This window comes from Drosophila obscura, unplaced genomic scaffold, assembly GCF_018151105.1.
Source record: "Drosophila obscura isolate BZ-5 IFL unplaced genomic scaffold, ASM1815110v1 contig_1, whole genome shotgun sequence".
Classification (NCBI taxonomy): domain Eukaryota; kingdom Metazoa; phylum Arthropoda; class Insecta; order Diptera; family Drosophilidae; genus Drosophila; species Drosophila obscura.
Genome location: NW_024542679.1, coordinates 9,314,499 through 9,328,278, shown reverse-complemented (window position 1 = coordinate 9,328,278; position 13,780 = coordinate 9,314,499). Strand labels below are relative to the sequence as shown.

Below are 13,780 nucleotides of genomic sequence, written 5' to 3'. Positions count from 1 at the left end.
CAAGGCTTGCCATGGACAAGTAGGACAGCAGCAGTAGTAGTATACCCTATAGCTGCTGGCAGCAGCGCTTAATATCTTGTTTATTTATTGCATTCTGCGCGTTTAATTAACACTTAATCCTTGTGTAAGTAATTATGCTGCCGCTCCTCGTTCTGCCAGTGGGCCAGCTCTGTTGGGGGTCTCCGGCTGCTGATGGAATAATTCATCTTCATAAATATGCGCTGCACTTTGGACTGGAGCCCGGACTAAAGACGCCACTGGAATCCGGACGGGAGCCTCGTCTGTACTGTGGGGGGACGCTTAAAAAGCATTAAGTTACGCCTCGAACACAGCCACGGCACGCCCCTGAGCGCCATTAACTCGGACGAGCGGACCGTGAGGAGTGGGAAGTGGGAAGTGGGATGATGCCACAACCATAAACACACTTATAAAACAATAAGAAGGCCATGGTGGATGTGGGATGTGGGGATGGGCGACTTACCATCAGCTGTTGGATTCTCACAGAGCCACATCTTGCAGCAGTGGCCGGGCACCTCGACGAGACGTGGCGATCGGCAGGAAATGGTGTCCTCCGGCGCCGGCAGCTGCTCGTTGGGACATAGCGTCGAGCAGGCGTGGCGGCCATTCTGCAATGCCACCATTAAAATACATTAAATGTGGGCCCATTCACTCTTATATTGTACATAGTACTACGTTCTCGTTCTCTTTCTCGTTCGCGTGCTAGTTGTTGTCGTTGTTGAGGTTGCTGTTTATTTAGCTTTGGCCGGGCAGCCGAAAATAAAGTCATAATGTAAAGAAAATATTGCCCAAAACGAGCAGGAGTGGGCCCAGAGAGAGAGAGAGAGAGGGGGCGAACTTGGCAAGCAACTCGACCTCGACTTGGCCAAGAAGTTTGTTTGTGTTTCCTCCACCTCCACCTCTACCTCTCCTACCACTCTCTCTCTCTCTCTCTCTCTCTCTCCTGCCAATGGTTTTGCTTCTGTGTGTGTGTGTGTAAAAATTAACATTTTTTCCTGTCCGTGTTGGTCCGGTCCGTGTGCTTTATTTGTAATCCACTTCTTGCCCTCTGACCACGATGATGGTGTATTTTTTTTTTTGTCACTAAATTGCATTTCATACATTGCCACGCCAGCCACATTCGTGTGTGGCTAGCATGCCACATGATAAACTGCCGCCGCAGCTGCTAACAAGGTGCAAGGTGCGAACCAGACGTGGACCAGGATATGGAGAAATCACCGCTTGGCCATAAAGCAATGTCACGGATTTGGTCTTTCCATTGTTTGCATTTGGATTTTTCTTGTAAATGAACTTAAATCGGTGTGACCGGCAGACTTGCAGTTATATTTTTTTGTTTATTTTGTTTCGTGTAGTTTTCAACCAAGTAAGTTCAGAATTTTAGCGGGAAAACAGAGTATAATTCGAGACAATAAAGATCTCTGCATATCTTGCAGCGAGCTAACAGAGACAGACAAACGTGTGCTTACAAAGCCATGTTAATTTAGCAGCGAGCTAACAGAGACAGACAAACGTGTGCTTACAGAGCCATGTCAATTTAGCAGCGAGCTAACAGAGACAGACCAACGTGTGTTTACAGAGCCATGTAAACTGCCACGCTGCTCTGCTACATTGCAATATATGTATTATATGTTTAAAAAATAGCATTATATACATATGCCTACATAAATATGCACATATGCATGTACATGGATGTATGTATTTAAGAGGATTTTTTTCGAATTTAAGTCTTAATATTGAATTGGTTCTAGCGCCTGAGTGCACAATAAATTACTCACACGTTCCAAATACAGAAAGTTTAAAACCGAATTGACTTTGACTAGCCTGAATAACTTATTTAATCTTGACATTCACATAGAAATCCTGCAATACAACTACAACAGTGGACATCGTGCTGAGCCCTTCCCTAATCCCTTCAATGCCGGCTCACATCAAAAACTACCGACTACCGGCACCAAATGCTATTTAGAGAGCAGTTCACACTTTATTTAAATTTTAATTAAAAACGCTGCCATGCAAAAGCAATTCACATCTAAATGGACCGAGTGTTAGTGTTAATCCCCCAAAAATACATAGGAGTACGGATAAAAAGAGTAAATGCCAAAGGGGAGACGGGCAACGGGTCTGAGCACAGGTTAAACAACAGCAGCGGGCTGCTGAAACGGGATTCGTTAAATAAAACTGCACTTGGCCTTATGGCTATGGTAACTGTGGCCCTGTGCATAGTCCTGGTCCTGGTTCTGGTCCTGGTCCTGGTTCTGGTTCTGGTCCTGGTCCTGGTTCTGGCCCTGTTCTGTGGTTGTCTGTGGCTGTCTGTGGTTGTTGTGGCCAACTCCAGTTGGAATGGCCATGGCCCCTCCAGCCATCAGCCATCAGCCGTTGCCCGGACCCAGACTCACCTCGCAAACGCATTGGGTTTTACAATCCAATTTAAATGTGACTCCATGTGCGAATGTTGTGTTGCCAACACTGCAATTGGCTGCAGGCGACCAAGGAGGTCGCACAGATCGAAATCCGCAGCCACATCCACATTCACATCCACATCCAAGACCATATCCAAATCGAGTCGCAGATGCCGACAGAAGTCGTTGAGGGGTTTCCATTGTTGTCGCGTTCGCCAGAGCCCAAAAAATAGTTGCATTGGAGTAAAAAGAGAAAAGTCAAATGAGCATAAAAATGGTGAAGCAAAAACTGTCAAAGCGAATAGAATTAAATTGAATTGAAGTTGGCGGAGAGACTCTTTAAAGTGGCTCCGTCTGCTGGTGATGGTACTTAGGACTAGAGGCAACTTCAGACAGTTCCTGACAACCTTTGAGTCGACCCACAAACAGATCCTTTGCCTATGATACATTTCATTTCATTTCGCTTCATTTCATTTGGTTTGCTTGCTACTAATTTATGTCATCAAATGGGTAATGTAGATACTCACATGTCGTATGTGCAATGTCAATGAATGGGAAGCCAATTAATGTCAGCGGCTGTTTGTTATAAATTTCGCTGGAAACGCATATTTACGAGACAAACAATAGAGCAAACCACCCACCATTCCATTCGATTCCATCCCATTTCGTGTCTCATCAAAATTGATATTGACAAATGTAGCTGCTTTATGGCATGCCATTAGGCCGCAAAAGTTTGCTTTTGCCCCGGCTGCGTGGCTGCTTCGCGGCTCCTTTGGCCTGGCCAAAAACTCGTATGTGTAGCCGCCAATCACAATTACATGGGTGCTTGGCGGGGAGGGGGCAGCAGCAGGGGGAAGCCTGTGCAATCGCATTCCGGGAAGCTGTTACCTCATAGACAGTCAGCAGCATAGAGAAAGGATCCACCCACTTGTGTGTGTGTCTGTGCGGCTGTGTGCCTCAAAATGGGTGCCTGGGTACGTGCTCTGTACTTTTCCACTTTGAATTGATTTCACTGGCGACGTGACTACGCCAGAGGCACGCAGGAGGAGGGGCACGGGCAGGGGCAGGGGCATCATCATTCATTTGGCATCAATGGTTAATGTGAAAATTGGCATTGCCAGCGAGCTGATTGTAATGAATATGGGCACGTTGTCGCATCTTTATGACATTAGCAATTTGGCCTTTACATATTACTCACAAAAAGTTGCCACCGTGCGTCGGACGACAATGCCGGAAGTATCTCCGTGCGTGCTCTGACTTTGCCACTGCATCTTTCACTTTGCCAGACGATACAGATAAGGTGGAATTGTGTCATTTTCGAAAGTGCAATCTGCTTAATGTACTTTGGCATAAGAAGACGCAGTCACAGCCACACAACACGCGCACAAAGACAAGCCACATCCACAGCCACATTCACACACACATGCAGAGAAGAGAAGAAAAGAGAAGCGTGCAAAAAGCTTCTCGTGCAGACCGACTCTGCTGTCAATGGCTTCCATGCATGCACCTGTCTGTCTGTGGGTGGAGGTGTGGGTGTGGGTGTAACAGAGTTCGTTACAAGCAATCGCTTACCCCCTAACGAATCGGGCTGAGCAAAGACGAGGCGGCACACCAGGGAGACGAAGCTGCTATACCCTAGCCTAGATTAACAATATTTATAGTCGAAAATTAATCATTTACTCTTGACATTGAGACAAAAAAGCATTAAAAAAGCTATCGAAAATAGGAGAGATGGAATCTCTCTCTGTCTTATTTTTGGTATTGCTTTGAACATGAAATTCTTATTTAAAGTCAGACGAATTCTCCAATTATTCTCGTATTTAGAATTCAAAGATTATTAATTCATGTTCCTTCTAAACAAAGGCTACATTGCATGCCCTGCAATCCAACTCAGACCGAAGAAAAGAGAGAGAGAATGCCAAAGAAAGCCGGAAGCGAGTGCCGGAATGTGCAATGTGAGCACTTTTATCTACCGTTCGCTGTCAACATTTAAGGCCCTTCCTCTCAGCTGAAGCGTACTTGGGTGCTCCATAGATGTCTACATATACTGCTCTACTCCTATACTCTTATGGCATAGCCCCAGCTAAAGCCGATGTCATGCCTCATACATTTTCTTGCTTGCAATGAACTCCTTGGACACCTTGTCTATGCTTTGTGTTTATGTTGGTGTTGGTGTGGCATACATATACATATACGTATACGTATGTATGTATTTTTTTGTGCCCAGTGTCCCTTTGTTGGGGTCACAACGTTGTCACCGTTGTCGCTTGGCTCTGTTTGGGGTCACGTGTGCGCAGTTTATTTGTTTTATGCGGCCTCTGTGTGTGTGTCTTCTGACCCGGGGCCCTTTGTCTGCCGCTCCCCAGTGTTGCTGTTGCTGTTGCTGCTGCTGCTGTTGCTGCTGTAGTGTTTGTTTTACTTAGAGTTTTAGATTTACTTAAGTCGTTGATGACCATGACCAAATAAAGTTTCATTTTGTGCAAAGATTTACAACACTCGAGCGTGTGCGACAAGTTTTGACTAGCCCCTGTCCAATGTCCCATGCTGCATGCCACTCTTGTCCACATATACCCGAACAACAGGCCAAAAGATGTCCAAGTTCCCCAAAAGTTCGGCTCCATGCTGCGTATGCGCAATTTTTGCGGCTCCAGTGTTTGCTTGGGACACGATGTGATTGAGTGCTGGAAACTGTTCCCAATTCTACTTCAAAAACTTCAAAAATCTGCACTAAAGATTGCGCCTGCCTGCCTGCCTGCCACCCACACTCACTTGCCTAAGATTGCCGCCAGGAAATTGGAAAGGATTAGCAACTTGACTGGGGGCCAAGCAGCCTGACGCAGAAGCCTTTTAAAGCCTGAAATATTTTCCGTGTACCATGCAGGAGAACAAGTTTTGCCAGACTCCTAACATGATTTGTGTCAACTGAGTGAAGGAAGGTCAATGAAGTGCTTAAAAGTAATTTCATAAAATGCATAGAGAAAGAATTATTTTATTTGAAACGAACGGGAAGTGCCAGTTCCCCGCCCCCAATGGGCTGATGTTATTGCTGAAAAATAAATAATCTAATTTCATGAAATTTCCAAGAGTAAAAGTTTTCCTTTTAAAGATTTTTGTGTGATTCTCTGGCCCCTAGGCACTGGCACTGGCACTGGCACTGCATATGATATCCACAGAGTAATCTTTGCAGGGATGCCTTTGGGCGCTGATGCTCTGCATTTCTACACGTATTCGGAAATATGTTTTGGCCAAGTTCACAGCGCCTCGGCATCATTGCTGTTCCGATAACTTTCTGCGTGCCGGGCGGGGGTATTGCCGGGGATTGCCGGGATATAAAGAACAAGTTCTACAGTTTAAATAAACTTGTTCCGTATTGCCTGGATGGACAATGCATCACAGCAGCGTAGTAGTATGTGTGTTTGTGTAAATCCAGATGCCATAGAACATACAGCAAACGTGTGGAGCATTGATATTGGGGGGTGGGGCCCTGGGCACATACACACGGTGGACGACTACGTGCGAGGTCCTGGGGCTCGGCTCAGCGCTGCAGAGCTCTGGTAAACTTTTATTTCGGTCGTACACAAACTGTATTGGCATTTGACTCAAAACTTTTGACTTGAATGGTCGGGCGGCGGACACGAATGAAGTATGAGCAGGGCCAATTTTTCGTACTACAAAAAAATTTTATTTTATATAGGTATATGCATGAAAAATGTCTAGTTAAATATTTGCTGTAACGCCCTCGAATCGCAAAAGTTTGTGTGGCCCAGTTCGGACTCCTGCTGCTGTTTAATTTTGAACATCTTTCTACGACACGGTGGCAGGGTGCCAGGGTGGCAGGGAGGCAGCATAAGTGCCACATGTCGAAGAGAATTGAACACATACTCGTACATACATATAACAAAAGCAAAAAGCAAAAAGAATCGAACATAAAACCATTAAAATCACTTTGCTCGTTAGTTAGGTGGGTGGGGGGGGAGCTTGGGTGAGTGTCCCCTGGGCGCTGGGATACTCGTATCTGCTAAGTTAGGATCCGGATTCGACTATACGAGTATACGCCTGTGTAGGTGCACAGCGAAACAGCCGGAAACGGGTCCCCAAAAACTTTGGCCAAAGCATGAGCGGAATTGAAAATAAATAGAACATTTCCTCGCTGCAAGTTTTAATGAAATTTTTTGCCCTGCGATTGTGTCCGGTTCTTTTGTGCCCACTGTTACCCTGTAGTGGGTCTGCCAAGCCGCCTAATTGAAGTAATGAAAATAATTAATGGTTTCCTCAAAATACCTTTTGGAAGTCTAATAGGAAATTTGGAAAATGCATAAAGGCAGCTCCTAAGGGACTTCGTTTCGATTACCATTTGAGTTCAAAAAAGATTTTTTGGTTTCTTTGGAAAAATCAGCTATAAAGTTCCAGGATTATCATAGTCCCATGTTAAATTTCTACAGATAAATTCTCTAAATTACTTTAACGTAAGAGGCAAATGCAAAGATATTTTTAAAGCGACTCCCATGAGGAAAAAAAAAAAGAAAAAATGTGCGGAAAACATACTTAAATTACAGGATATTTGGCATGTTTTCATTGCCTTTCTTTTCAAAAGGTAAATCTATGGCATGAATATTTATTCGGCATAGACGACCAGTAAATGGAGAAACAAGATTTAAATAGATTGCCTGCCAAAATGAGTACATTTTTCTGCTTTAGCTTAATGCGCGTTTTGCTGTTTGTTTCACTTTAAAAAGTAATTTTTTGGCTGCCCAGGCAGTGTGAAGTGCCAGGCACTGGGAGGGTGATGCTGATGCTGATGGTGATGCTTGATGATGTTGGTTCGACAGGCCTTTGATTAATGAAGCACAAACTTAATGTAATTCGAAAATTTCCATACCCCAAATCGATGGTAAATACCCATTGAGTGTTTGCTTTGCTTTGCTTTGGTTCGTTTTAGTGCAATTGAAATTATAAGCTGGAAGCAAAATCAAAATCATAGGAAACTTACCCGGATTGGGATGGCGGGGCAACTGTTCCACACGGATGAGGGCGGGTGCGGATGGATAATTAAGAAAATATCATTAAGGGCATTCATAAAAATGTTCATGGCGCTGGTAGGCTCAAACTCACTTTGATGGCCTTAAAGCCCAGACTCAGGCTCGCCTCGACGACTCCAGCAACGAGACCATTGCCAAATATCCCCAGCAATGGCAGCAGTATCAGCATTTTCTGTAAAATATATACATACACATAGACACATTATATAAATGTAGAGAGAGAGAGAGAGAGTAAGAGAGCGAGGAATACAAATTTGATGCCTTCTATTAAAAAAAAGAGAGGTCCTAGCAGTCGCAGTCGACTTTATTAAGGTCAATTCAATGTCTGGCTCGGTTTTTGGTTACGGCTAATGGTTACGGCAACGGCAACGGCTATGGCTAGGTCCATGGTTACGTTCGCCCCTTGTCCGCCCCGCCCCCTTGTTCCGTGCCGTGTTTTACATTTCAGTTTGGGTTTTTCCTTTCCATTTTCTAGAGGTTTTCACGCCTGCACAGCGATACCTTTAATATGCTTCGCTTCAAACTTTTTCCAGCCAAATTCTGGATGGAAATATTTCACAAACTGTACGGACTCTGCCATTATTTAATTCTATTCATTAATCTCTTAGCCTCCAGGGTATTCTACAGTCGTACCTTTCATACTGTTCGCTTTATAGCCTGCAAGGTTGAATGAAAGAAGAAAAAATAATAATATAATTGCCGAAAGGAAACTTGTTTGAATGGCCAGCACAGCGGCCTGACCTTGACTAAGTTTCGCCCGTGGAAATGGAAATGTTGCCGAAAGTGAATACATGAATAAACATGAATAATTCGCTTGGCTTTAGAATTTACGAACTATAAAAGAAAATTTAAGACACAAAACTAATAATGGATGGGATTTTTGGTACATTTTTATGAAGCGAATTAGAAAATCTTTGAAATAAACATTGCCAAACTTCTTGGCCAGTTCTTTGTCGAAGGAAAATGAACGTACGAGTATTATGAAATAAACTTATTCTTTATTCTTTATTTATTTATTTTATTATTTATTATATTTATTCTATTTATTTTATTTATTATTCTTTATTTTTCTTTATGGCGGAATATTTGCTTGACAATTTTCTGGCTGCAATTTAATAGCCACAAAAGGCAACAAAACTAAAGTTGAAAAGTTATTTGAAGCCCACTGGCACATAATTGAAAACAATAAATTGAACAGTTTCTGCCCGAATGATTATGCTAATTGATGGCTTAACAAATAAAGTCTGGCAGATGCTCCAGGGAGCATCTCCGAACTGCAATCGAATCCACTGAGCACATTAAATTTCCGCTTCCTGCACACTCGTCGCCATGCCCCCAGGGGGCTTAAGAGCCCCCCCAATGTCATCAGCGTTTTCACACTTTTACGAATGGAAAGTGTGTGGTTTCCTGCTGGTGCTGCTGCTGTTGCTGCTGCTGTTGCTGTTCTTTTGCAATAAATGTGAAAATGAATTCCGATATATTTATGTGTGCCTGGGTGCATCTCTTACGCCTGGGAGTGGTAATTATTTTACATGAATGTGTCTGAAAGAGAACGTGAACGGGGGCGTAGGAGGGGAAGCGGACTTTGTATGCAATCAATTTACGCGCTTTTTAATGGCTAAGAACACGCATACGACGTGTTGCCCGTTTCCTCTCGTTGGCGCCGTGCCGTTTACACACAAAAGGCACAAAATCTCATTAAAAAATATTTTCCCTCCATGCGTGAACATTTTAAAAAGGTATTTAATTAAAGTTTAATAACAAACAAACAATAAGCGGACCGGCTACAAAGTGCAGGAGATGCAGGGGCTCGGCCTGGGTATGGTTCTGGGAATGCGGATTAATGCGAAAGATTTCAATTAACGACACGGACCTGGTGCGGTACTAAGTGGATAAACAGTACGAGGACACCGAGTGGGTCGTGAGTCTGCAGAAGGATGCTGTTAACGGATGAGTGGCCATCACTCAAACCGCCACCACACATGAGCCACAAGGAGACTCAGGCAGAGGCAGAGCCACAGGCAGATGCAGAAGCAGAAGCACTGAGGCACTGCATCAATGGTCCGGCTATGAATGCATTGAATGCTGCTTCATTAAGGTGCAGCTCTAAGGAGCATCCCCACCCACCAGCTCTTGTTGTAATTATCGTAATTACAATGAACGATGATGATGGAGATGGTTATGGAGGGCGGGCAGACAACAATACTGTTGAATCACAGGCAGGACCAGCAGCACCATTGACTCTCCTCGAACATGGAACATGCAAGCTGCTGCTGGAATTGAAAGGTTCCCTTTCAGGCTAGCAGCTCCCCCAGCAGCGTCTCCATCGCTCTGATCTGTTAATTGCGAAAAGAAAGCAGAGTGCAAATGTGGGGCAACATATTCTGCTGCCACATGTTGCTTGCTTTGAATGTAAAAAGCAACGACAGGAGAGCCAACCTCGTCCTCAATCTGCCGCCCATCCATTTAACGAAGCATCCATACTGCTGTCTGTTTTTGTTTATAATTATGATGAAAAGGGGCAGAGAGCAGCAGCTTCCTTCCCAGCATCCTTTCCAGCATCCTTCAGAGCTTTAGAGCAGGGAAAAACTATACCCATTCAGACAGCCGGCCCCGAGGGGCGTACAAGGCAAAAATTCTGTGTGTGTCTGTCACTTCGGAAATGAGCAAAGCATGGGGAAAGCTTGGAGCAAAGGACAGTGATGAGAGCTGAAACCGTTTAAAAATCTAACCAGAAGGCACTGGGGGAGGATGATTATTTCAAAACATTGCAAAGAACAACAGGATGACATAGTTTGGGTCGGGGCAAAATAGAATAATAACTCTAGGGAGCTATATCATTAAGTTTAATGAACAGATAACATACACAACAAAAAAAAAAGGAGACAGGAACTAGCACGGGAAAAATCTTTGCTGCTGCCCAAAATCAGGCTAAAACTTTTCCAAAGTTGTAAAAAGCGGAGGCGGCGCTGACAGGCTTTTATGACCTTTTTAAATGGCTCTTTATGCATAAATTGATTAATGATAGGCACATCCCCCTCTTAAATGTAAGCCCCTAAAGCGGTTGTGTCCCTTTGAATATGTTTGCCCTGGCCAAATGAAATTAATGATATTGTTAAGCCGTTTTAAATGAGCCAACAAATTAATCTTGTTTAATTTTTGAATGTTACCATAATGGGGAACAGGCATTAGTAGGCAACTGATGGCTGGCATCGACCTGGAATTTATCCCACTGTAAAATCAGTGGATATTCCCACTCCTCATTGATCATTCCTTGAGGGGCAAAGGGCTGATTGTTTGACTGCTCATCATTCATAAGCTTGAAGTGCGATTACGGGCTTGAATCCTTGAGTGTGCCAGAGAGTAAATTGCAACGTTGTCTTATTATTCAGGGCACACACACAAACACACACACACACACAAGCAAGAGGATGAGTGGGAGCAACGACCGCTGTCAGCTCATGATGAGGATGTTGTTGCCTTGCCACTTCTCTGGCTGATAACAACGCGTGACAACAATGCTGACACATCGAAAGATTGTCATTCCATCAATTATTCAGGAACACGCAAATCATCAGCAAAACGCTCCACAATCCAAGAGTCATACAGCCTCGCCCCGCCTCGCCTCTACCACTGCAAAGGGATCATCAGCAAACAGGCAACGTCAACGTCAACATGCAACACGAATGTGGGGTGCGGGGTGTGGGGTGTGGGGTGTGGGGTGTGGAAACAACAGGATTGGGGACAGGAAGTACAAATATTAAGTGATACAATTTGTTTTTGGGTGGAATTCTAGCCGCAGGCTCCTCTCCTCGATGAACAATCGAGTCTGAAGACGGAGAAGGCTTTTGGGGAAAACAGAAAGCAGAAAACAGAAAGCAGAAAACAGAAGATGAAACATTGGAATCATTGGCATGAATATCTGAGTGTTTTTATTTATGACTGCGTGTCAATATACTGTCAGACGAGACTGTGTGTGTGTGTGTGTGTGCGGCAGGGTCTTAGCCTGCTCTATGGGGCCCACTACAACAGAAATCAATCAATTCTGGCCTGAAAACCAAACACAGCCAAACACAGAACTGCTGACTAACTGGTGGGGGAGTACAGAAATGTAAGGATGTGGAGTGCTGGGAGTGTATACTCGCAGAGTGTTCAGAGGGCTATAAATCGAAGCCTGACATGGTTAAGTGGAGGTGCTTAACAACGGCTTAGGCCAAACAAGGGAGGGGAATGTTAGCTCGAACTGCCAAAGAGAACCCACTTTTTGAGCTCCACAAGCGATAGCAATCATAATCAATCTCCAGGTGAATGTAAAGAAGAGAGCAAACTCCATTTCAGTGCGGCACAGAGAACTCTTTTATCTGGCCGGGAAACACTTTGCGTTGCGTAAATTTAATTTTGCAGCTAATTGAAATTCATTTGGGCGACATCAAATTAAGTCAAAAGTATAGCCTGTCGCCAGTGGTACGTGTCCTTGGCCCCCCCCCCCCGAGCAAAAACTCGGCGCAAAGTGATTCATTCATAACGATAAATTTTAGGGGCCAAGCCAAGAGGCTGCCGCTGCTGCTGAGAGTGTCCCTCCCAGGGGACATATTCTCATACAAAACTTGAGCACTTACACTCCCAAAGCGGCTACATATATATATATATATGTATATTTAAATGTAAATGTATATCCTGTGAACGTGTCCTGTCCAATAAATATCAACAGTTTGCCCTATATTTTTCTACTTTTGCCTGGCTCTCCGGCTGTGCCCCCAGGGAATGGTGGGGCTGGGAAAAACTCAATTATAAAATATCAGAAAATCGCAAACAAATAAATTAAGGGTACAAATCCGGCTAAGGGCTGCGGCAAACTTTGGCTCAAAATCGAAATGAAATAGTGACACAGACGCTGCCATAAAACCAAAGGCAAATACAAAGCCAAAGCCCAAGCCGCACAAAAGCTAAAAAAGGTTAAACCAAATATTTATCCAGCAGCCAGCCAGTCAGCCAGCCAGCCCTAGGATACGGATGGTTAGGGATGGCAAATCCTATAGTCTGTTGAGTGTAGAGTGTCGTCTGTATGTAATTACCAAGGCTTGGACTGCAAGTACAGCTGTGCCTAAGCACATACGAGATAGAGGAACAGGAACAGACACACACACACACACATCAGCACATCTATGCCTCGTATGCATGTCTGTGGAGTGTGGAGTGTATGTCTGTGTTTGAGCGTACGTGGCTTTATGCTTAAATAAACATTTGTCCGGGTCGTCTACGGGTCTCCATCTACGTCTCCGTCTCCGTCTTTCTCTCCCCCGTCTTTGCTGTGTGGCTGGTTTACATAGCACCCAGCGGCAGTCAGAGCCAGTTTGCCCCGGTCAAAGCCAAATCGTTGATTGCATAAGTTGATGGCCAACACATGTCCAAGATATATAGTGTCGATATAGTGTAGTCCCCCGCACACCCCGTAGACCCACATGCATGCATGCATACGTATACGTAGGCACACCCTCGAGTTACTCACGTGTGGTTGGCGTTCACTTCTAATGATGTCTGTGCAGGTTGCATTGGCTGCTCCTCCAGCGCCTGCCTCCTGCTGCAAGACTGCCGCTGCTCGAGCTTCTCGAGTGACCTGCAAAATGGGGGGGGTTAAAAAAAAAGAAAGTTTTGAGCCCGGGTGCCACTGATTGCTTTATTGAGATAGAAATCTTCTAGATTTATCTTCCACGAGTATCTACGGGCCAGAGTGGGTGCAAAATGAAGTGCTGGAAGGCTGTAGACAAATTGATTTGAAGAACTATTTAGTTGGGTGGGATGGGTGTGATTTTAATTGCTTTTTGGGGGTGGACTCAATCAATCAATCGAAGGGAAATATTTAAAATTTAATGGGTACCAAAATTATGCCAACAGGATATCAACCCAGTCGGAACATACATATAGTAAAGCATCGAAATCGATGAAACATTTGGATATTAAATTGTTCACTCCACCCCCCCGCCGCTCCCACCGCTCGCTCTTCTCATATTTGCTCATTGTCATTTCTTTGTCGCAAGGTGTTTGTTATCGTTTGTTATATTGCTTGTTATGTAATGTAATTTATACACACGCACACACACGCACACACACACAGAGGGAGGGGAGTCAAATACAATGTCATAAGCGGCAAGGACACAAAGGCAATTCCGCATGGCATTACAGGCAGACAAAACAAACGTCGGGGGGGGGGGCTGGAGGAAGAGGCGGACTAAAAGCCAAAAAGTACGCGTTTGGCATAAATGATAAGCTGGTAACGCAGCAGGACAGTGGGAGGATGAAGGGAATGGCTCTGGCTGGAGTTTG

At 44.5% G+C, this 13,780-nt stretch overlaps 1 protein-coding gene across 1 annotated transcript in view; it reads right to left on the bottom strand.

Annotated features, from left to right (window-relative positions):
- Window positions 1-13,780, bottom strand: part of LOC111077233 (basic-leucine zipper transcription factor A) — a 45,584-nt gene that overhangs the window by 11,331 nt on the left and 20,473 nt on the right. Inside the window, exons 2-6 of the mRNA XM_022371426.2 lie at window positions 12,966-13,073; window positions 7,530-7,628; window positions 7,408-7,429; window positions 2,415-2,494; window positions 482-626 (exon numbers count right to left, since the gene is read on the bottom strand). Coding sequence (XP_022227118.2) covers window positions 482-626; window positions 2,415-2,494; window positions 7,408-7,429; window positions 7,530-7,625 — 343 coding nt within the window. The 5' untranslated portion in view covers window positions 7,626-7,628; window positions 12,966-13,073. The remainder of the gene's footprint in view (window positions 1-481; window positions 627-2,414; window positions 2,495-7,407; window positions 7,430-7,529; window positions 7,629-12,965; window positions 13,074-13,780) is intronic.